This window comes from Falco peregrinus, chromosome 6 (assembly GCF_023634155.1).
Source record: "Falco peregrinus isolate bFalPer1 chromosome 6, bFalPer1.pri, whole genome shotgun sequence".
Lineage (NCBI taxonomy): Eukaryota > Metazoa > Chordata > Aves > Falconiformes > Falconidae > Falco > Falco peregrinus.
Window position 1 is genome coordinate 13,189,984 of NC_073726.1, and position 24,529 is coordinate 13,214,512.

The 24,529-nt window shown below is 48.1% G+C and overlaps 1 protein-coding gene across 1 annotated transcript; it reads left to right on the forward strand.

Moving 5' to 3' along the window:
* Positions 1–857: 857 nt before the first annotated feature.
* On the forward strand, positions 858–19,472 carry WNT2 (Wnt family member 2). Its single transcript, XM_055808311.1, has 5 exons — positions 858–1,100; positions 2,623–2,846; positions 5,776–6,053; positions 9,587–9,851; positions 19,204–19,472. The coding sequence occupies exons 1-5, from the start codon at positions 1,021–1,023 to the stop codon at positions 19,431–19,433; spliced, it is 1,077 nt and encodes a 358-aa protein (XP_055664286.1). The 5' UTR covers positions 858–1,020; the 3' UTR covers positions 19,434–19,472.
* The last annotated feature ends 5,057 nt before the right edge of the window (positions 19,473–24,529 follow it).

The window sequence follows — 24,529 nt, forward strand, 5'->3', positions numbered from 1 at the left end:
ACACGGATGACAGCAAGCAGAAAAGTTCCAGAATTCCTTGTTCTTGAACTTGCGTCCAGCCCCGGAGGCATCGCCCCGCTCCGCTCCCCCCCCCTCCCCCGCGCTGCCCGAGGCGGTGCGGCGGCAGCGGCTCCCCCCGCCCGGGCCCTGGGCGCCGCCATGGGGCGCGTAGCCCGGCCCCCGCCTCCGGAGCCCACCGGCCGGGGGTCCCCGCGGGGCACGGGAGGACAGGGGGGCTCGGGGCGGAACTGTCCCGGCGCTGGTGCCCGTGGGGAGGCGGTGGTCGGACCGGGGGTGGCTGGGTGGGGGCGGCGGGGCGGCGGCGCTCCCGGTACCGGGGCTGCGCTCGGCGCCTGCCGTGCTCGGTGCCTGCGGGGAAGCGCAGCGGCGTCGTGCCGAGCCCCGAGAGATGCCAAGTGCTGCTGGTCTTGAACAGCCGGGGTGGTCGCCGCTGTAGGCTCCGCAGCGGGTCGCGCAGCGTCTGCTGGCGCGTTTGAACTACCCGTCCGCTGGTAGGGTTATTGGGAAGCGGCTGGCTCCTCGGGATTCCTTGCTTAATCAGAGGTGTTACCTCCTCCTGTTCCCCCAGTGTCTCTTGACATCATTTCATCCATCAGAGTTTCAGGGGAAAAAAAAAAAAAAAAAAAAAACAACCACCAACCAAAGCCGAACCCACCCAGTCTGCGAGCAGCCCGCACCAGCCCCTCAGTTTTGCTGTGACTGCAGGGAAGAGCTGGATCAGGGCAAAGATGAAGGATGGGAGCGGGGCTGAGCTCCTTGTCCTGAAGGATTTAGTGCGGGAGAAGTCGAGGGGAATCCAGAGTGATGCACCGATCGGCATCCCCCGTACCCCGGGAGGGGATCTATAAGCCCTGCGGCCGTGCGTGGGGATGCGGAGGCACCTCGACCCACGGAAAATGGAATCCCTCAAGGTGCGGTTCCTCCTGCCGGTCACCGTTGCTCCCTGGGATTTCTTCTGCCCCCCGCGACTGACCTGATGTGGACCGAAGCGCTTCTAACATGAACTTTCTCTCTGGGATCTGGTGGTCTCTTCCCCTGGTCTTGGTCTGGGCGACCCCACCAGTCACCTCCTCATGGTGGTAAGCTGTGCAATTCCAGGAATTTTTATTTGCTCTTGGGGAAGGTGGGGTCGGATTAATTGTAAATTAGGGAAGGGAAGGGGGGCGGGGGGGAGCCTCTCCCTCTCAGGCTTGTACAAGCGGCGCTCGCCGCTGCCAGCTGCTCCGGTCCAGAAAGCCCGGCCTGAAGGAGAGAGGGATCAGACGGTCTCGGCATCTCCTTCCACACCCCGTCCCTGCCTCCCGGCTTAAGCACGGAGCAGCTGCCAGGGCTGAGCGGGTCTTTCGGCAGGGCAGAGGGGTGCGGGGGGGCCGGCCCGGCCCGGGGGGCAGCGGGGCACCTCCCGGGCGGCGGAGGGGGGGGGCGCGGAGGAGGGTGTGGAGGGGGGCGCGGAGGGGGGCGCGGAGGGGGGCGCGGAGGAGGGCGCGGAGGGCGCGGAGGAGGGCGCGCCGGCGGGAACACGCCCGAGGTGCGCGGGTGAAGCGCTGCTGCTGGCAGCCAGCCCTCCGCGCCCCGGCGGCTCTGGGATTTGGCTACAGCACGGATTTTTTTTTTTTTTTTTTTTTTTTTGTTGTTGTTATTAATTTTTCTTTTCCCCTTCGTCCTCGCCCTCCCCCGGCCCCTCCCTCCTGCAAAGTTTCTCCTCGCTGAAGTGCGAACTGCAAGCGCAAAGGGGTTGGAAGCCCCGCGGGCAGCGCAGGACCCGGCTGCGGGTGGTGGCGGGTCTCGGTGCGGGGCTGCGAGGCAGCCAGCTGCAGGACGGGTCCCTGGAACTGGGCAGGGTGGGAGCACAAACCGGCCCCTCAAACTGGGGACCCCAACCAAGCCCAGGCTGAAGAGTCTTGGCGTAGGAGAGGAGTTAAACCGCTTCTTACAGACCCGGGGAACACACTTAACCTCGACACCGGCCTGACGCGGGATCAAAGCCTGATTTATCGGGCTGAGCCTATTTCAATAAAACGACTATCTGTGTCCGTAGCCGTATAAACGTTATTTATTGCGATGGCTTTCTGTCATGGTGTCTTTTAACTGCCACTTAAATATGTATTTTTTTGGAAGGCAGGGCTTTAACGATTTTATGATCGTATAAAATAATGAAAATACAAGAAAAGGACATTTTCTTCTTTTTGATCCCTTCAAAAGACACCTATAGGAGTTTGGGCTTTATAAAAGGTACCTTTCGAAACATTTCAGGACTAATAGAGACCATCTGGAAACAGATGATGATGTAATTTATTTTTTTGTCAAGGTTTTTTGGCTTGGTTTTTTTGTTGTTTGGTTTTGTTTTTTTTTAAGTACTGCACGGAGCTGTAATAGCGGGGTTTGGGGTTCTCCCAAACGCTTCACGTTATCAAAAAAACACGGCACCGGAGACTCATTTTGAAGGATTTCCACCAAAAAGGCAGAGGTGGCTGCAGCTCTGGATCCGCCTGAGGAAGGCTCCTGCCCGCAGCCGGGGCGCTGGGGACCCCCTTCCCCCGCAGCCGGTGCCCGGGGGTGGCCGCGGGCCCCCGGCGCTGCCCTGCCCCTTCCCTCCCGCAGGTACATGGGGGCCGTGGGCTCGTCGCGGGTGATGTGCGACAACGTGCCGGGCCTGGTGAGCCGGCAGCGGCAGCTGTGCCGCCGGCACCCCGAGGCGATGCTCTCCATCGGCCGCGGCGTGGCCGCCTGGACGGCCGAGTGCCAGCACCAGTTCCGCCGGCACCGCTGGGACTGCAACGCCCTGGAGCGGGGGCAGCGCCTCCTCGGCCGCGTCCTGCTGCGCAGTGAGTCCCGCGGGGGGGGCCGCCGCTGCGGGGTCAGGGCGAAGGGGCTTGGCGGGGGGTGGGGGGGTGCGGGGGCGCTGCCCGGGCAGCGGCGGGGCCGGGAGGGCAGCGCCGAGCGGTGGCCCCCGCCGGTTGTCCTCGGTCCTACCAACGGTGAAGCTTTGTTTGCCGTTTCAGGAGGAAGGGCGGGGGAAATGCAAAATTACCCCCGGGGGCTCACAGGCAGCCGGACAGCGCGTACCATACCGTGCCATACCGTGCCATACCGTGCCATACTGTACCATACCGTACCATACCGAGAAGCGCTACTTTGCTTCAAAACCTGCCTCGAAGCAGAAAGACATGGACAAGCTTCAGAAAGGGAGGGTTGGCAATTAGGGGCTGGCCCTGCAATTCTCAGCTTCTCAGTTTTGGGGGACATAACGGACCCCAAACCCACAAATAAAGGGCTACGGAGAAGCTGAGGTGCCAGAATGCAGTTGGGCAGAGGGCCTTCAGCACAGCCCACCCCATCTGGGGACACCGGTACTCGGGGGGGCTGAAAGGAGCAGCTCGCATCCAAACAGGATCCCAGTGTGTTGGGGTGGCAGCCGGCAGCCCCTTCGGTGGGCCGGTTCCCGGGCAGGGCGTTGGGTGCTCTCAGGCCCTCAGCCTTCTGCGGGGGGTGAGACAGCGGGTCCCTCAGATCAGGCTCCAGGGGAGACATGAGCGGGGACACATCCGATAGGGATGAGCCAGGCTTGTGCAGACCCCACACAACCGAGGTCTGCGTTCTGCCTCCCACCCTGGGGGAGGATGGTTAAGCAGGGTGGTGTTGCTATCCAAAGGTTGGACTAAGGCATCTAGTGAGTCTTCAGACAGCTTGTATGTTCCTTTTGACTCAAAGAAATGGCTGAGATCTGTTACCATGCCAGGCTGTCCCTACCCGAGTGATAAATGTGCTGAGATTTTTCTTCTAAAATGTGTCTCTTTTCGCCAAAGGCCACAACGGGGCACACAGCCCTGGTGCACAGCTGGTGAGGCTGACCCTGCCCTGGCACTTGTGCCCCTGAGATGTCCCCAGCACGTTTTGAGACAGCCTCTCCAGGCTGTCAGCAGCATGGTGCTGGCAGGGAGAGGAGGAAGGTACCCCGGGGCCATTGCTCCACTGGTGGGGATGGGGTGGAGGTTAGGAGACACTGGGCACACTGACCTGACCAGTGGTACTTCATCCATGGAGCATCATTCAGTGCCAGGCTCTGCTGCTGGTAAGTCGTTGGTTTCCGTAACCAGCTTCGTGTTCCCTTAGCAATTATTAGTGAGTAACCAGTAACGTCAACCATCAGCCGAAGTTTTCGATGAGGTTTGTCTGACTTTCAGGAAAACATGTCTGGCAGAACATGGCCTAATTCTGATGAGGCTATTCCATAAAAGCAGTAAAAATGCAGTTTTTCCAGAAGTGAAGTTTTCAGTGTTGGCTCATGGGAGAGAATGAGGCTTCTGAGCTCCACGCTGAGCCTGATCAGGCAGTGATTGCGATGGGAAACACAGCTTGATATTGCTCTAATTTGAAATGAGGTGGTTTTGATTAGTTTAATAAACTCAAACGAAACATTTCTCTTCCAGCAACATCAAGTCTTTCTTCTTAATTAACATTTTACAGTTTTGATGTTTCTGAGTACATTTTCTCAGAAGTAAGTCTTCAAAAGGGCACGACTTGTAGCAAGCCTCGATTTCTTCTGCCTGATTTTGAAGGCAGTGTAGGGAAGACAGGGTTCACCCTTGTCTTTTTGCAAGCTTTTAGTTGCCCTTGCTGAAGGTTTGCACAGCACATGGAAGTCCAGGGCCCATTCCTATTTAAAACATGTAGATGCTACGGGAATAGAAATACTAAATAATAAGGTATATGGCGTAGTGCTGCCCCTCCAATGAGATCACAAATAACATTCCCTCGTTGGGGTCCTACTTTACTGTGCTAACATGACTTAAGGCTTACAAGTCCTCCAAACAGGTCTCACTGCTAATGGTCTTAGATACTGCATAAAAATCTTACTTCTCACTCTTGCCATGCTAAAAAACTTTTAAAGCATGAAAATACCCCATAACCATAAATAGTGTTGTGTGCCAAGATAACATAGCTCCGTATTGTAAATTACTACATCTTAAAATAAGCAATTACTACATTGAAATATGTACCCAATAGCCTAAGAGTAGGCATAATCTAGAAAGAAATGCAGATAATCTTTGGTATAATAAAGTATCTTTGTCAAGAGAAGGGAAAACTGCCCGAGCAGCTGGCATGTAGAAGTCACAGCTGCCAGGCCAAATCCTGCCTCAAGCATGACACAACCAGTGCCATTGATTTAATGGAACTTGTTTGTGTGAATTACTGTTACTGGGCTTGGTTCTAGGCAGAAAACCTAAATTTAACTTATTTTCAGAAAATAACACCCAAGATTTCTCCCTACTGCCTTCTAAGCAGGAAAGTCTATTCCGAGTGCTTTGGAAGAGGAAAAGCTAGTTTCAAGAGTTCTTTGCGGTATTTTGCAATGTACATGTTGTTCCAGTGTCCCTACTTAATACTTTCTTAAACCTATCTCTGAAATAGCACTTCATATATTTTTCTAAATCGATGAAACATGATAGAAATACCAGGTGTCCTATTCACATATCTGTACAGAATAACCCATCCGTGAAAGTATATTAATCAATATCAGGAGCAAATGTTTAATGTTTTCCAACTCTAACACTATATTGATGAGCTTTTACCAGGGAGGGGTCCAAGTTTAAGCCATGACTAATTCTGGCTCCAGGGAATGTGTATTTTTGTGATTTCAGCCCAGTTTTATCTTTTGCTCAGCAAAAAAAGTCCAGGCTAACTGGCTGGAGTTAGGATAGCCACTCAAACTAACTGCTTCAAACATATTTAAAGTGACTTTTTTTGTTTCAGGTAGCCGTGAATCTGCTTTTGTACATGCCATCTCCTCTGCTGGAGTTGTTTTTGCCATCACCAGGGCATGTAGCCAAGGGGAGCTGAAATCCTGCTCCTGCGATCCCAAGAAGAAAGGCTCTGCCAAGGACAGCAAGGGCCATTTTGACTGGGGTGGCTGCAGTGATAACATTGACTACGGCATTAAATTTGCCAGAGCTTTTGTGGATGCCAAAGAACGGAAAGGAAAAGACGCAAGGGCACTGATGAACCTTCACAACAACAGAGCTGGAAGGAAGGTGGGTGTCCCTCCAGCAGATGCCTGGAGATGCTCTCAGAGAGCTCTGATGGGTCTGGGGCAGGTAATGGTTGGCCCTTGCTGACTGGTCTCAGCAGTCAGGAAGAAGTATGGGATGAGCAGGAGCCAGAGATGCTCTATCTGTCTCCCTTGGCGGTTCGGTGTGGCAGAGATCTCCAAACAGACTGAATTCAACTCATTGACAGTGCTCCCGTCTGAGTCAGTTCAGTGGCTCCTTCTGTGGAAAGGCAAGCAGGAGCCCAAGCCCTTGCAGGATCAGTTTGGATGGAGGTTTTGTTTTGAGCCTAATCCTTATATTTGGAGGAGTTTTACTTTTGTTTAATATAGCACAGAAATTCCCAAGTAAGGCTGAAGACCATACTGAAAAACAGGCTTGACTATTAAAGAGCAATTTTGAAATAGCATTGGAGAAAAAAACCATCCCATCCATTCCTGTATGTGCACAGTAAACCTAAACACAAAATGAGCAGAAATAAAATACAATTTATTCACTTTTTAAGAAAATATATCCAAAATATGTGTCCCTCCAAAAGGCGTTGGTTCTGGGGCATAACCTGCTCTAAACAAATCCCTTTTCTAAACATCGTATGAAAATACCATTCCTGAATTTCACAAAAAGTCTTTACTTTTTTTGTTGTAGGTGAGTAGAAGGAGTAGTGGCCGGGTGTATTGCCCACTGCTGGTGCAAGGGCTAAGAAATACATGTACTAACATTTTGTGGTAGTAGCTATAAATAGTAAGAATCACAGAATCACAGAATGGTCAGGGTTGGAAGGGACCTCTAGAGAACATCTAGTCCAACCCGCTGCTAAAGCAGCTTCACCCAGAGCAGGTTGGACAGAGTCATGTCCAGGCGGGCTTTGAATGTCTCCAGAGAAGGAGACTCCACAACCTCTCTGGGCAGCCTTGCCGGTGCTCTGTCACCCTCGAAGTAAAGAAGTTTTTCCTCATATTTAGATGGAACATCTTGTGTTGCAGTTTGTTCCCATTGCCCCATGTCCTGTTGCTGGGCCCTAATGAAAAGAGCCCGGCCCCGTCCTCTTGACATTCGCCCTTGAGGTATTTGTAGACATTAATAAGATCATCTCTTAGTCTTCTCCAAGCTAAACAGGCCCAGCTGTCAGCCTTTTCTCATGATGGAGATGCTCCAGTTCCCTAACCGCCTTCATAGCCCTCTGCTGGGCCCTCTCCAGTAGTTCCCTGTCTCCCTTGAACTGGGGAGCCCAGCACTGGACACAGCGCTCCAGATGTGGCCTCACCAGTGCAGAGCAGAGGGGCAGGATCACCTCCCTCGACCTGCTGGCCACGATCCTCCTCACGCACCCCAGGGTCCCATTGGCCTTCTTGGGCGCATAGTGTGTGAAATTGCAATAAATACGTTGTTTCATTATTCAAAATGTATTCAAAATTTGCCTAATCCACCACCTTTAAAATAATGCAGAAAAATATTTGATAATGCTAGACCAATCACTTCTAAAATGATTCACAGAGACTAGTTGTTTCTTGTCTTTGGTTTTCCTTAATATGTATTCAGTAGGAAGTAAATTGTTCATGTTCAGATTTTTTTTTTTGTTTGTTTTAAAAAGTTCCTTTTGTAATCTGTAAGATTGTTCTATATTAACTAACTCTTACTAGAAGAAAAGGTCCGATTTTAATGTTTTGTACTGCAAGTAGATGATTTTCCTGACAAATATTTCCCCTTCAACATCTTTTCTCCACCTGTTTATTACCAGCAGGTGTAATTAATATGTAATACAGATAGATGAGGCTATTCAGATCAGTGATACGCATATGCAGTATTATGGCTGTATTTATTTTACTGTCCAAAAGAGACTGCAGTCTACAACACAAGCAAAGGCTTTATAGGGGTGAATGAGCTCCATGATGGGAAGTACTTTCTGTAATAGTTGAGTATCTTATTAAGTTTAAAAAAATACATATGCCAAATAATACAGTATTGGTAACCAGGTAGGTTTTTTAGAAACTGATCAGGAGACTTTAATAAATATGTTTGATTAAAAATAATCAAGACATTCTCATATGCTCTAGGACCTGCTTTATAGAAAGGGATGCTGCTTTATATCCCCAGTGCGACAGTGTAGGTTTAGTTTTGCCGGGATCTCACTACCTCAGCCTGCCCACAAGCCTGGCATTTGGAACTGGGTAAGACCAGCTGTGCCCTCAGCTTTTTCTCACCCCCAGAAAGGGGTGGTGTTATGTTTCTTTTAAAACTAGACTATTCCAATTTTACTACTTCAAACCCACATAGAATATAAATCTATAATATTCCCCTATGATTCATACAAAATAATATGCTATGTATCACTATAGGAACATCACTGACAAAGAGTCCTGCATTCCTATGTGCTTCTTCCACTAGTCCAACAAACTGTTTTAAATGCACAAGTAGTTAAATTGATTTCTACTCAGATATTTAAACCCAAGCATCTGCTTAAATCCCAGTTTTGTGTTAGTAGGGGCTGTGGGAATGTCAGTGACTGCTTTGAAGTAGTCATATCGTTTACAAGTTGGAAAGAAAATTAAAAGTACTTTGGTTTTATAAAACATTCTTGCTTTATTACTAAGTGCTTGACTGAAAAATGCTGCCCCGCTGTGCATCAGTCTCACTTCTAATCATGGAGCTTTCCTCTCTCTTACCTTCCTCCCACGATGCTGCTCTTCTTGTACAAATGCCAGAATGTTCATATTTCATGAACCCTGAAGGCATAATATTTATAGATCAAATACCCATATCTTCAGAATTAGCATTGAATTATTTATTGCCTATGAACCTATCTGTTGTTCTCCAATGTCATACGGATGGCTCAAATGTCAGAGATGAAGCTGAAATAGCTTTAATGCTACCCAGACATTAAATTAATGATGAAGGTGATCTCTCCAGTGCAAGCTAATGAAGGTCTTACTCGAAAATGTTTGTTAAATGGTTTATAAGCATTTTAAAGATATCATATTTTAAAATTTTGCATGTTTGATGCCTAGCCCAGGTACGATGCTTTGCACAGCTTCTGTAAAATCATTGAAATATGAAGTGCCTATGAGTTCCTGGGCAATATTTGAACCACTGTTCAGGCAAAGGGCAACTTCGTGAAGGCAAGCTAGAGAGGGTCAGCAGGGCGATGCTTCAGCTGGAATGATGGGGAAAGGGTGTACCTTCGCCTACCAAGAGGCTGAGAGATTCTGTCCGCTTCCCAGCTCGTTTCCTCCTGTCCAGCCTGTGTCCTAGCGTTATGGACCATCTCGGTCCCCGGGATGCCTGCCAGGAGGGGGGAAGGTAAGCCCACCGGCCAGAGGAGGAGGGGGTGTGTGGTTGAGTGAAGCAACCAGAGCAGACCAACCATGCGGGGATGACTTGATGCTACCAGTGGGTGTCACTACAGACCGTGATTTGGAGACCCATTGCGCTCCTGGCACCACAGAACGAACGGAAAAGGGCCGAGAAGCATAAATTACAGTTTGTTTCACCTGTGTGTATTTTACTGCGTTTCTAAACAGGCCGTGAAGCGGTTTTTGAAACAGGAGTGCAAATGTCACGGTGTGAGTGGATCGTGCACTCTAAGGACCTGTTGGCTGGCCATGGCAGACTTTAGGAAAACAGGAGATTATCTGTGGAAGAAATACAATGGAGCCATTCAGGTGGTCATGAATCAAGATGGCACGGGTTTCACCGTGGCTAATAAGAGATTTAAGAAGCCAACTAAGAATGACCTGGTATACTTTGAAAGCTCTCCAGACTACTGTATCAGGGACAGGGATGTAGGTAAGCCTCTATTGTTACATGTGAATGGTTTTATTTCAGACATTTCTACTTTGAAGGCCAAAAATTATTAATTTTGCATGTATCTATATCTATATCTATCTATAAAAATACAAATCCATGCATGTAACCAGCAGGAAACAGGCAGGAAGATGTTTGGGAAGGATAGCTCTGTAAAAGAACAATAGTTCCTCGATGTCCCTAGATGTACAACAGCCAGCTGTAAAACAGCAGAAGAAACGGTTCAGCGGTTTCTCCCAGATGCTATGGAGCCCTGGAGACACTGCAAGGCAAAAGCTGCTTTTAGGACAGGTTTGAGTTCCGTTCTGGAGGCAGGTCCCTACTGTACAGAGCCACATCTATCACACAGCTCACTTCAGAGCTGCCCGATGGAACTACAGCCCCATGTTGTCCCCATGATACCACCTCCTGTCACATTGCTTCTTTTCCATAGTGTTAGGCTGCGGCTGCAGACTCCCAAAGGACCACATATCCTCCTTTATCTGCACGTTCCCCACAGCCCCCTGTGGACTGTGGACCCCCTAAGCTGTAGACACGCCTCTCCCCCCCGGTAACCTAGGAGGTACAGCAGCTTGGCGCAAACCGTGCTTGCGCCGGTCAATGAAGCTGTCAGCAACATGGTGCGAGGCAGCTGGAGGACATGCAGGTGGACGAAAGAAGAGCGGTTGGTGGGGCACAGCACACTGCATTGAGTGACACAGCTGTTTATTCCTCTTTACGAGACAGTGTTACCCCGTCCATGATAACCGTCGCATTTTCTGAAGGCTTGTGCCAGCCCCAGTGGGAAGAGGTGAAGTTTCAGGGCTGCTGTTAACACTGAATTTTTCTGCTTTCAGAGATTTCAATAGATACACACTTAATGGTGTTACAGCATTCAAGGCACTGCCGAGCACCAGGAATCCTGCTAACAGTTCTTGACCCGTGTATAGTATTTCCTGATGTGGCAATTAAAAACTAGCAACTAGAAAACCAGAAATTTGGAGAAGAGAGCCAGACTGAGTAATCCATGAAAGATGTTGTGGAACTAATTAATAGGTTGTATAACACACCAGATTGCACCCGGTGTGACATATCCATAAGTATCTGGATAGCAACGCAGCTCAACTCTTTTTGGCACCACTGAGTATTTACAATCCAAGTTTACTTGGGATAAGCATTGCAAAACAACTGCACTTAAATAAGAACAATATGTGAAATCCTGGTCGTGTACTATTGACTTCAGTGAACCCAGAATTCCATCCAGTACGCTTATGTTGTACAGCGTTTCTGGTTAGTTGAGTAGTCAAGGTAATTGAAGTGTTATTTATGACTTTCGCAGGTTATGCTTATTACCTGCACAAACACATATTGTTCCCTGAATAGTGACCAATACTGCAAAGTCTAATACTTTAATCCAAGTGAGTAAATGGGCATGCTGTGCCATTGTGCAGAGACTTACTTGGCAGAGTAGGGCTTATTCAAAACTTTGTTTTGTTGAAATTGCCTTGTTCATTGTAAAACCCATTATTTCTTTCTCCCCCAAAGAAGAAACCATACATGCCTCACTTCTATGTCAAAAAGCTGTTTAATAATCTCTGTACTAAGCCTAACCTCATCTGTCAGTCTTGTTATCGTGGAAGAGGGTGGGCATTTTTCACCCCGGCGTATCATGTGCGCTTGCCCAATGCTGTCAAGGTTGCCCAGAGGTGGCAGAGACTGGCACATCATTTGGCTCAGCTCAGGATATGGCTGTGGGTGAGGTGGTGGCTCTTTGCTGCCCAGAATTCAGAGAACGTGGCTGTTTGGAAGAGCACATTTCTGGCAAGCTGCAGTAAATCTTTAATGGGATGCGGGATGCCCTGCTGCTTGTGTGGAGCAAAGAAAGAATCAGACGAACAAAAACTGATCTGGCTTTGAGAGAGGTAATTTTGAACAGCTGGCAGCATTTTTTTTGTTCTTACCATTGGTTTGCCCTGTTAAGTGCTCCAGAGTGTCAGCCCTGTTAAATGACTGACAATGAAATGAGATTATGGAAGTCTGTGTTTGGAAATAGGTGGGGAGCATCTCGGCATCAGCTAAATCTAATACCACAGCACTGTAGTGGGTCCTTGAATACAGCTCTGCCTTTCATTCTTCTGGGGAATTCAAGCAATTTAGTGCTTCAGTAAAAAAAATAGCGGTATATCTGCAGATTGGTTAGTATTGGGACTGAACGAAGGATTCCCGGAGCAAACCTTATGAAGTATCATGACTTGACCAGGAAACAGCTTCACAAACTGTCAAATGACCAAGCCAGTGTCTTCTGTGGCATGGGTGTGCTAACACATAGGAACCAGTGAGTTAAAGGTGCTCAGGGGTTTTATCATCAGCGGTCTACCCAAAAAAAGCATGTACCTCATCTTCTGCCATCGGAGCTTTTAGTCTTCTCTCTGGTGGCAGGCAGTCACGCGAGGGTGCTGGGGCTGAGTGAACCCCACCGGGTCTGGCAGTCTGTCTGGGGGAGGCAGCTGGACATACATGCATAGATCACCCCTACAGCGTGTAAAATGTGGTGGGGTTTTTGTTTGGGGTTTGGGTTTTTTTTTTTCCCCCCTAGAAGGAAAAAAGGAGTAATTGATTTCAGGAGAGAGATAATATGTGGAAATCACTAATAGCAACTCAATAGCACGCGAACATAATAATCTGGCCACCCCTTGTCTAGCATCAGGATTTCGCAACTTTTAGAAAAGGACCAAAAGAAGATCTTCAGAAGTGTTCAGAATTCACTTAAATCTGCTCACATGGATGCTGAAATAATTTTTGCTCACAATTTCGTACTCATAATTTGATAGAAACAGAGGTAGGACATCCCAGAGGGCTTTTGAAAATCTTGTCATGAACTTAAAATTTGGCACAATTTGCATGGTCTTCTCTTATATTACCATAATTTTCCAACTCCCAAAATGAATACAAGCATATCCAGGACTGCAGTGGGAGAGACCTGTTAGAAATGATAAAGCTGTGAAGGGAGCTAAGGTGATGGCTCTGCAAGTGGCAGTCCCACTGTCGCACATACTATCTTACCCTGAACACGGTACTTCACCTTCTAGATGCTCTAAATTATAAGCTTCTGTTAGAAGCTTTTAAAGTTTTGCAAGATTGCAGGCTTGGCTGATTGAAAGCTGTTGCAGGTTTACCATGTTTTGAATGCACCGGCGGACAAGCCGAGCCTGCTTTTGGAATAAACATAGGAGCAGCTGCAGCGTGGGCATCGCGTGCTGGCCCAGCCTTCCTTACAGGCTGTTCATGGAGACCATCACAGCAGTGTAATGTGGTCTTGCAAAGGGAAACATTTTAGACCAGGTTTATTAAAAATTAATTTGTACAGAGCTACCATGAAACTCTAGGCAGTGTTTGAGTGAAGCGTCTCCCTGCAGGGAGACCCCCACCAAAGTGTGTAGAGCAAGCTGAGCATGTTGAGGTGGTGTGTATGAGCAGGGAAGCCGTGTCCCCAGGCGAGGACATCAAGGCGGGGGGGGTGGGGGTGGTGAGCAAGTGGCAGGATGGTGGTGCTGTGCACACGCTGACTGTTCACAACTGTTCTGGTAGCAATGAGGCTTTGGCAATGTGGAGATGGTGGTGGAGCAGAGATGGGGCACCTCTGTGTGTAGATGATCTCAAGCTGCTGCAGCAGTCCCTTAGGACCTGCTGCAAACCCACATGCCATGTGCTTCAGGTCATCCATAGGTTTCTGTGACACTGACGTGGTTCCTCTTTGGGCGGCGTCAAAGCCAACGTCACTGCCTCTGCCTGTGCATGGGGTGGGGGTCGCGTACCTGGATTGCGGTGGCCATCTCCTGTGGCTCCAACAGGCTGACAGGGTGCTGTGGCTGTGTTTGCGGACCCTCCACACCTGGTCTCCTGGTGGAAAGCACTGCGGAGATGCATGTGCAGTGCTGTGGGCAGCCCCCTGGAGCTGCACATTGGGTGACAAAATGCGTGCCTGGGATGACCTGCTTCGGGTCCTTCGCAGGGCTCTTTCTGTGTTAGTTTATTTCCCCTGCCGCCCCACGTAAGCCATTTGCTGCATTTTTGAGATGAACGAGGCCAAGTCTGGAGTGAAAGAAAAATGTGAGATTAAAATGTGGCCTGCAAAGTATTGCTGTGCAAGATGTGTTAGTACTTGAGGTATGTAACCCATGGAGGAAAACCAATCCTGATCTATGTCAAAAGCTTCTCACTGAGTTTAGCCGCATACAGGCAGTCCCTGTGTGACTTCTTGGCCCGTATCTCCCAATTTATGCATTGCAAACACGTTGGGTGCAGTCCCAGCCTCGTGCAAGCTGACGGTGGAGCTTGCAATGACTTCCATCGGGGCAGCTCTCCTCCAAGCACCGTCCGGCCGTGGAGCCGCGCCATCGCCCCAGGAGCCCCTGGGAGCTCAGAGGTTATGACAGCTATCGGTGGCTCGAGACACATGTTTGCTCTAAACTGATTCCAGATAAGGGGCTTTTATCAGCCCATTGCCCTCTCTTCGTTGCTGGCCTGGGAAATCCCAGCCCCCTCCCGACAAGGCTGCCTCCCTGTTCTCTCCAGCCCTGCTGTACGGAGGTTCCACATGAATCTTTCTTAACTTAAAACTTCTGGATTTGAAGTAGCTTCAGAGCTAGTTTTCTGTGAATGTTTCCTTTTTATTTTCTCCACCCACCCGCCCCAAACGCCTGTGTGGAAACTAGTTTATTGTTGTTGGGGATTTCACTGTTTTTGTGGGGTTTTGTAGGTGAATGTCAGATAACGAACTTTATTGCTTGAGGCCAGATTTTTAATCAATTGGAAGAGAAGGGAAAATCTCACTTTGTAAAGGAATAAATACATTTTACTGCTTTAGGAATGGGAAAAAATATTTTTCAGCTTACCACATGTTTGCTTAAGAAAACAACCGTGTAAACCAAGAAGAAAGGATTTGATGTATGGGCCGTAAAGTTGGTAGTATTAAAAGCTGTGGATGTTTTGGCAGGTATAATGTTGTGTGTCGGCATGGCAATTCCAACATGAAATAAAAACAAAGACTTTTTACAAGTTTGAGCATACTCCTGCCTCTTAAGTGATGAGGACGTGCACTCCAGGTAGCAGGCAAAGATCAGAAAACTCTGCCTTGTTTTGTTTAGTGTCTTCTGCTGTCTTCATCACCTGGGTATCTCAGTGCCCACCAAGGAGCACAGTAACTTGCCTGGTTGCTTACTGTCAGTTATTGCTCATCTTCTTTCTCAGGAGAGAAGCTGCAGAGATGCTGAAGATGCTGTTTGAACTTTTAAAAAATGTTGGTTTTGCTCAGAAACTACGCCTTTATATGAGCCTGTTTTCTTTTTGCCACATCCTGTGGATAATTTAGTCTCCTCTTGCAGTGCCACAGTAGATGTTGATGTTGTGTTGTGGGCAGTATCAGATGATACCGGCTTCTTGGCTATGTGTTAGTGGTTGAAATAATTTTGGTTTTGAAGCCAGTGGCAAAACTCCTGTTGAAACCAGCAGCTGTATCCCACTCAGGTTCTCCTTCACTGCTTTGTGATTTCCCTAAACATCTGGAAATGAGAACTTTGGAGTTGGAAACCAGCCTGTGCTTCAGCTGAGGGATGTGGTCAGACCTTCCTAGGGCAGCTCCTGCTGGAGGTGGGGGCTGTGGGGTCTTCCTTCACCTGCGGCAGCCAGGCAGCATGGCCCTGCTCTGCTCCCGCTCGGGAGGCACGCTGAGGTGCACAGCGGCTTTGCTTTTCCTGTGTTGGAGGAGGGATGCCTGGCTGGCTGCTGTGCGACAGTGGCACAGCCAAGGCACCAAGTGTCCGGCTTGTGTCACATGAACCGCATGCAGAGAGCAAAACGCCAAGCATTTTGAAATCTAAATCACGATTTTGAAATCATGGTTGCTGGAGATTATTGTTCTAGGCGTGTTGCATTATGCAGCCCAGGTGCACTGGGACCTCAGGGCTGGGGCTCGTAGTGGGGTAAGACAGCGCGCAGGGCAAGGGAGGTGAGGGGGAACCCGTGCAGGGAGGTAAACTGGAATTCACACCAAATTCCTGATGCAGAACATTAGTCATACGAGTCATGAGCTTAGCCTTTGCACTTTTTTTTTTTTCTGTCTGAGCAAAGAGGGCAGGACAAGCGTCTGACATTGCTGTGGGCTCACACAAGCACGAGCACTTACATTTAGATGTCCTAGCTGTTTGCACAGCATCGTGGATGGAGGAGAACATGTTGGCTTGGAAGCAGGGTTTGGTTTTCTGCCACAGGCTTCCTACGGGACCACAGGTGGATCACATAGCTCTGCATCCTCCTAACTCCTCAGCCCTGCCTAGATCTGGGGCACCAGAGGCCACCAGAATTCTCCCTTCCCCCAGTGTGGAGTGATTCCTGAAAAAATGATCTGGGAAAGGCCCTTTGGCATCACTGCTTTGCCTGTTGTGCAGGTGGCCTTGCAGGGAGAGCTGCGTGGCAGAGGGCTTGCCTGCGTGGGTCATTGCTGGTGGTACCTCTCCTCCTCCTCCCTGGGATGCCCTGCACAGGACCCAGGTGCTGGCAGTGTCTGTGGGGACAGGAGACCAGGAGTTACTGCTGGTTTCCTAGCGCAGGGCATGCCTGATGCAACTCGTCACTGGTTTTTACATCAAAGTGAGGTGCTCCCTTAAAGGGCAGAGACTTACTGTTCAGCTGCCTCCCCAAGGATGCTGCACAGAGTGCTGCTGCGTGGGAAGCAGCGTGAACAGGCTCCTTGGAGCCCAAGGGGGTCGATATTTACCAGGCTGCAGGTGCAGGAGCCTGTCTGTGGCTCCATTCAGCATGTCTTCTCCTCCCTCTGCCTTTTCCCTCGAGTGGCTCAGCACAGCTCTGCTTGGCCTGTGCAGCAGCACCTGTGCAGCTCTGGACCCTTGGACTGCGGCCGGTGTCTCCGTCAGCGAGCGGCTCCCGGAGCGGGCGGCCATGCAAAGCTCTTCTGCTCTGCCCGCAGCAGCCCTGGACCAGCGATTTGATATTGCAGCTTTCCAGGTGTAGATTTCTACACGATGAATATTTAAGTATTTAAATAAATACAGGAAGGCTGAGATGCTTTCTAGGGACCTAAACGCTCATCCAGGACAGCAGCTGAAGCCTGCCCTGACTTAGATGCAAGAAGAGGAAAATTTCCCCCGCCATGGCTAAGAGGCTAAATCATGTGTCACATGAAAAAACATAGTCCGAGAAAGTGACTTTACTCAAGTCCTGAGACCACTTGCAGCCTCAGCGGTGGGCCCAGGCCTGGAAAGCCATGCAGCCTCCCAGGCGCTGGGGACAGCAGGGGATGGAGGAGCAGCGAATACTCGTATGTTGTGAGCTGCTTCAGTACAGCAGCAATAGTATATACAACCTCATAGCGGGGAAAAAAGATTAGCATTTATGCAACTTAGATTTTTAATAATTACAGATTAATTACAGCTTAAGTTTTATTAAGATTGGTTTGCTATCCTAGCTCATGCAAACTTGAGTTAATGTCTGCATGCATTTTTTTTCTTTAAGAGGGTAAATTTTTCATGGTTTATGTACACCTGTGAATACACTTTGTAAAATGTTTCCAGTTAATTTAATGACCGCAGTCAATACTTAGGGAAATCCCATGTTGGCCAATAACAGAAGAACAGCGCTATAATTTGGTCTAGGGAAAATGTCAAAACGATATCAATCTCATGGATATACGTGAAATTGATTTACAATAGCAGTACATAAGAAATTAGGTGAAGCAATGAGTATTCATGAAGTTTTCAAATTGCTGGTAATAATCTGTCAACAGCTGTGGTATAGGTCCTAAATTGTACCCTAAAGTAACTTTGTTAGATGAGCAGCAGCTCGTGTATGGTGCAGCAGCTCGTGTATGGTACAGCAGCTGTTCAGGCTAAAACAGGCCTTAAAGAGGCATTTTGTGCCACGTGGAGGTGGGCAGAGGCACTTTAGCCACTCCAGAGGGGTTTTAAGAACTTGATGAGGTGTGATATGCTTCCCTACCCCTCTTTCAGTCCACAGCAGGCTATAAATTAATTTCTTCCAATCTCTATCAAGAGAAAGGAGAAGAATCCTTGGTGCTTACCCCACAGAGATGAGAGGTGCACAGAGCAGACAGTCTTCAGCTGCCACCTGAACTGTGGGTGGACACAGCAGTGATGCCAAGCGGTCAGGGTGCTTCTGCACTCACTTCTGCAGAGAATTTTAACTACCGGCAGCACAGTTACTCTGCCCATGTGTCCCCTGCAGCCACCAAATTTATCAGTCTCCTCTTTCCCAGACCTCCCCTGGCCACCCAGAGCTCCCCTGCAAAGCTCACGCAGTCCCGAGCCGCAGGGGATGCTCCTCTTGGGTGCCCCATGCTACAGAGCCCTGGGGGACTGGACTGCGTCCTGGGGGTAGGAGGGAGCTGCACGGCTGCCTCAGGGAAGGTATCTGCTCACTGGAGAGGAAAAAGTGCTATGCAAAGATGAAGCAAAGCGTGATGATAGTCACAGAATCAGGCAGAGCCTTGAAGTATGTCATGGTTTAACCCCAGCCGGCAACTAAGCCCCACGCAGCTGCTCACTCATTCCCCCCGCACTGGGACAGGGGAAAGAACTGGAAGAGTAAAAGTGAGAAAACTCGTGGGTTGAGATAAAGACAGCCTAAGAAGTAAAGCAAAAGCTGCGCTTACAAGCAAAGGAAAGCTAGGAATTCATTCACCACTTCCAGCTGGCAGGTGGGTGTGCAGCCATCTCCAGGACAGCAGGGCTCCATCACGTGCAGCGGTTACTTGAGAAGACAAATGCCATCACTCCGAATGTCCCCTCCCTTATTCTTCTTCCGCCAGCTTTACACGCTGAGCATGACCTCATCCAGTACGGAATATGCCTTTGGTCAGCTGGGGTCAGCTCTCCTGGTTGTGTCCCCTCCCGGCTCCTTGTGCACCCCCAGCCTCCTCGCTGGTGGGGTGAGAAGCAGCAAAGGCCTTGGCTCTGCGTAAGCGCTGCTCGGCAATAACAAAAACATCCCTGTGTTACCAACACTGTGTCCGGCACAAATGCAGAACATAGCCCCGTACTAGCTGCTGTGAAGAACATGAACGCTATCCCAGCCAAAACCAGCACAAAGTATTTGGTCCATTTTACTCCTTCTCATCTCTAGACCAGATTTCTAGGAGAAATTTGAGAATTTGAGAGGAACTTTACCTTATAGGTGTTTCTCTGGCTTGATAATGAATCCTGGGTGATGTCATGTCGAAAGATCAAATACATTGCAAATTATGTCTCCTATACTTATTTTCATATGCTTTCTGTCTTTCCTTAAAATCCACCTCCTGACCTTTACTGCATTTCCTTTGTAGGGTCCCTTGGGACAGCTGGTCGGGTTTGCAACCAAACCTCCCGCGGCATGGACAGCTGTGAAGTGATGTGCTGTGGGAGAGGCTACGACACCTCCCGTGTCAGCAGAATGACAAAATGCGAGTGCAAATTCCACTGGTGTTGTGCTGTGCGCTGCCAGGACTGCCTAGAAGTGGTAGATATTCACACCTGCAAAGCGCCGAAGAGCGCTGGCTGGATCTCCCGGACATGATGCACAGGCTACAGATGCTTGATGACCACAGCCCGCTTCCCTTCCTGGTCCATGCAGGGAATGCATCCGAGGTCTCTACTTTTACACCAGTTTCACCTTTGCCTTTCATTGCACAGAAGCTGCTGAATTATTAATACAAACTTTGAAGTATTTACCTCCCCTTTCTGCATGACAGTGTTGCTGCAGGTGTCTGTGCATAAACCGGTGCATCTCTGGAAGGATGTACTTCTGCCAGAACTCTTCCAACACGCATTTCTCCCCTGGACTCCTTGTGGCAATTCATTCCTGCCACCCAGGAGCACAGCAAGATGCAAAGATGGAGCATTTCGTACAAGACCACCACCAACAACTGTGTAAGCTGAGCTTGCTCAAGCATCTTCCAAAGGATTTTGTGCTGGTCACAGTCATGCCCTGGATACTGAAGTGCTCGAGAATTTGAGCATGGTGATTCCTCCATGAGAGAAAATTTGGGGCCAGGCTGGGTGAAAGGCTTTACTGGAGGGATATTCGTCTGTCCCCAGTGGACTGGAGTTCGCAGTAAAGTGTCCACCTGAGGCCACCCCGACCAGCATGAGCATGCTGCAGCTTCCCGTGGGGCAGCAATTGGCCCATGGCGAAAACCAAAGGAAACTGCAGGAGATGTATTCAACCACAGTATTTTCATAAACTATTAAAGAGTCAAAGCAAGTGTCTTAGTTACATATTTGCGCAAATTTGCCTTAAAAGCTTTTAAAACATCATTAATATTAACTATTGAGGGGTTTTTGTGATCTGAAGGATCGAAGAGAAAGTATTTGTTTCTCAGCTTGGTGAGAGCTGGGTATAGGACACTGAACTACCTAAGGATAAGGTTTCCTATTTTTCACTTACTGAATAAGCATAAAAATGTTTGCAGAAAGCTGATGTAGAAGGAAATCCCTTGTCTCAGTTATGATCGGGTTTCTAAAGAATCTATCAAATTCTATGTTCTTTTAAATTTAATAAATCTATTAAATGCGTTCCAAATGATACTTTCCATTCGGATGGGGACTTCCATATCTGATTTTCTCTGAATACTTTCTGCAAAAACTTCTAGCTATCATTAAGGGTGTGCTGGCCTTTGAAGGAGGCAGTGACAGGTTGTGCCATGCTGGGCTGGCATCAGTGCAAACCAACAAATTGCTGGAAAGATGTGCAGGCTCATGAGGCCCAGAAACAACAACCTCACTGGAAAGGAGCTCACAGAGAAAGGTCCCTCACAGAGAGGGACCAGCTGCCTCTGCTCAGAGCTGGGACCAGCAAATGAGCCGAGATGAAAGATGGGTCCTGTGCCAGTAAGTATAAGGCGGCTCTGGAAAAGCACCCATGAAGTGCAGAGACAGGCAAGGTAGTAAAAAAACAACACGGGAAAGGAGGCTGAATGAGTGATAGAACACACTGTAGCTTCAGGTAAAATTTCCATATGAAAATGAAAAAGAGTGGAGGAATCCTAGCAGGGGCAAACAGTGCATGAAAAAGCCCCATACAAGCAGCATACCGTGGCAATGGAGTGAGTATTCTGGTTATGTGGGGTTTTTTTTGTTTGTTTTAAAAAAGAATATGTAAAAAGAATGGAGGTTTGCATTCAATGGTCTTGAGAGAGCAGTCATTTACATCTGAAAGGCTTTGGGAAAAGTCTGTACTGTTAATATGAGTAAGTCATCTCCAGAAGGCACAGCTGGCATTAAAAGATTAGGAGGATCCAGAAAGCTATTTATTTGGACAATAAGATAATGTTTCTGTTACTGTATATGGCATTAATGTAATGGTCCCGGCTAGAAGTAAGAATAATCACGCTTCTGGGTATAAACCAGCTGCTGGTGGGAATAGCCCTGCCGGCGTGCTAGTGCACAGTGCGTGCATTGCACACACATGCACGTGCAGTGCAAAGTATACACACTCAGTTCAGTTGTTATACTGTTGGCCTCATTACTGCTGGCAATTCTGGCACTGGGCTGGATAAGGAAAATTTCATACCTAATTGTATTTAAAGGTGAGCTCCAAGGAGAATTTTTATTATGATTTCATTGTGAAATTAAATCCGCACGTAGTTCACAGCCTGGGCAATACCACATTTTAAGCCTTAAGGAACTTAAAAGTAGTATATTATTTTAATTTTTTTTGTGTGTCAAGTTTTTTGAAAGACTCAGGGACCCTTTGAGTAGTCTACAAGTTTCCCATCTAATAAAGCTGAAAATATTTAAATGTTCTGGAAAAAAGGAAGCCTCATTCTTACAAGGGAACTTGTTCTAGGCAGTTGAATACAAGGTAACGAAATCAGATCACTTCTTAACTCCATCATTTGCTTAATACACCAATAAACAAACCCACCTGAATTCTGCAGTCCCAGGTAAAGTGTTTCGGGGTCGCTGTATTAAAGATGGAACTTCTATTCCCTGACCTGGTCCTCCTCCTCCTCCTCCTCCTCCACCAAGGTGTATCTTCTTGCTGCACACTTGCCCCTGATCTCAGGGGCCTGGGGTTCCTGAAGGCGAAGATGGTGGCATTGAGTACCTTGGCCTTTTCTGTGTGCTTTGTCACCAGGTCCCCTGCCCCGTTCAGCAGCAAGCCCACCAAAGGTGTGCACAGCAGGCTGAATTTTGTATTTCACACAAGAGCCATATCAATAAGACGTAATGCAATGCCTCCATCAAACCTGCTTCACCAGAGGAGAAACGGAGTATTTTGCAGCGCAACAGATGTGTAACTGCTGAACTAGCCATTTATTTGATTACTTTTTTTTTTTCTGTATTTATGATTTTAAAAAAAAAAAACGGAGCTCAAGGTAGGCTTCTTACAGCTGTAAGCATTTCTGCTGCCTCTTCCATGAACAAAACACTCCTGGTAGCTTTTGCTATTTCTTAGAGGGAAAAGATGCCCAGAGATGTAAATATTGCTAGGAAAGGTACCTCCTCGACCTTCAGCTAATCAAACAAAGAAAGAAAAAGGGAGAAAAAGAAAAAGAAGAAACAGAAATCAGGCAAGGCAAATGAAATAATCCTCTGTTTTCTTCTGTGCAATAAATTTACTTATGTACGTATTCATGAAGAGCAAACAGTTGTCCCTAGGTAGACACTTTAGTGTCAGAATAATGTTAGCTGAGGTAAAAGGCTTAAAAGGCTGTAGGACTTATTTTTTAAAAATATGCAATCTAATTGAGGGAGTTCCCTTTAATTTGCTGTATGAAATCAGAATGTAGCATTGCTCTGAGATGCTGTTAGCCTGTCAAACTTTTTGGGGTTGCTCCCTTCCCACTGTTTTCTATTTCAACAAACTTTGCCCCCAAAAGTATGTTGAGCTGTTTTAGGAGAAATCTCACTTTAAAAAAGTGTAATTTTCTTTTACCACAAGGAAAATGGGGAATGACTTCTAGGAACAGTGGTGTATGTTACGGCACGTGGGTACTGTAGCTCAGGAGATTGTGGTGCTGCTTCTTTTTTTTCCTGCAAAACTATCTAAACCCAATTTGTGCATCTCACCCTGACCTCCCATCTCTGTGTAACCTTTGCAGATGTGAATTAGAAATAAAATACCGTATTTCTGGTGCTGTGCTGCACAGCTGCTGAAGGGCATCCAGCCTGGATGCCCAAATCACACCCGCGTTCAGCAAGCAGCTGGCGATCCCTGCCTGCAGGCTTCTTGCCCAGCCTCTCGTGGGACTCGGTGTATGGTGGCAAAGGGGTAGTAAACATTTTATTGGGGTTTAGTGAAGATCTGGGGCTGGGGAGGGTGATTTTGCTAGGAAAAACTGGCTAATAATCCAGCGTGGCAGCATGAAGCGTACCAGTGCTTGCTCATCTCCGTGCATTTTGTCTCACATGCCGAGGAAGGCCTGAAGCCTTCATGTGCAGGTGACGGCCGCCTCTGAGGGCGGAGGCAGTTTTGTGGTCACGTATAAGAGCCTGCAGGTTTCTCCTGCCACGGCAAACAAGACAAAATTAACTTGTTTTATTATCTGGAATAGAGCAGCACAAACTTGGTTTTGGTTGTGGTTTTTTGGTTTTGGTTTTTTTTTTTTTTTTCTTTAACAGCCCATTTGCCTGATTACGTGGATGTGGCTTCATAATATAAGAGCTCTTGCGTGGAAGAAGCAAACATACATGAATCAATATATTGACTGCTCCTCCTGTGTTGCTCCAGGGGGGCCTCCCTGGTCCCTCAGAGATGAAAAACCAGGAGTTCCACCCTCCCTGGTGGGAACAGCACGTGAGGCTGGGGGCTGCCTCGCACACATGCCTTGACCACAGCCGCTGAGGTGTCCAAGCCCTCTGTGCAGGGACAGCCACACTGGCTGTGACGCGGGGTGCGCGCGAAGGCTGCTGCTGCCTTGGCATGTTTACCTTCTGTAGGCTTCTGCAACACAGCAAAGCCGGTATTTTTTCCTCCTTTCTACTGGGGTAAGGATTTCTATGCTGTCCCACTAAAAAAAGAAGAGTCGGTGTATTTGCCGTTTGCTTCAAATCACAGCAATTAATCGCCAGAGGAAACAACAGCCTTCCACCAGGTGTAGCACTGTGGCTCTCACTCTGGAGCAGCTGTAAATCTACCTAGTGGGAAGGCCAGAAGGTGACCAACTTGATTTATTTGACGCTCCTGGGTGTCTCTCTTTTTTTGGTTCTATGCAACTTACAGTGCAAAGAAATACCATCCATCCAAATTGTATTAGGCTGTCTTTAAGGAAAAAAAACCAGGAACTGTTAACTTTTCAAGCTAAAAAGCCACCCCACCCCCACTAAATCTGCAAACTGAAGATTTGGATGAGTTATTATCTGAACCAAATTTCCAGAAGTCTCATCTCTGCACTAAGCCAGAGGCTTTCCATCATTATAGTCACGGGCTGTGTTTGCCTTTTGATCTAAGCCATGCTGAACTTCACAGAAAAAACACGTCAGAGGCAGAAAAGCCTACGGCAACAAACTTTGCTCAATGAAAAAGAAAATCCTTTTGTCTGACTTGCCTAAGTCTCCCAGATGCCTAGAATTATAATTGAAGCTGAAAAGAGATTTTCTAGATAAAATCCATGGTTCATTACTGCTTATAAGGGAGATGGATACTAGACACGGTAGAAACAGAATTGC

What these genes read in the sequence shown, in the direction of transcription:
- WNT2 (XM_055808311.1), top strand. Translation starts at nt 1,021, where the DNA reads ATGAACTTTCTCTCTGGGATCTGGTGGTCTCTTCCCCTGGTCTTGGTC. An exon ending in ACAACAGAGCTGGAAGGAAG is followed by an intron (nt 6,054 to 9,586) that starts GTGGGTGTCCCT and finishes GTTTCTAAACAG; the next exon opens with GCCGTGAAGCGGTTTTTGAA. An exon ending in TATCAGGGACAGGGATGTAG is followed by an intron (nt 9,852 to 19,203) that starts GTAAGCCTCTAT and finishes TTTCCTTTGTAG; the next exon opens with GGTCCCTTGGGACAGCTGGT.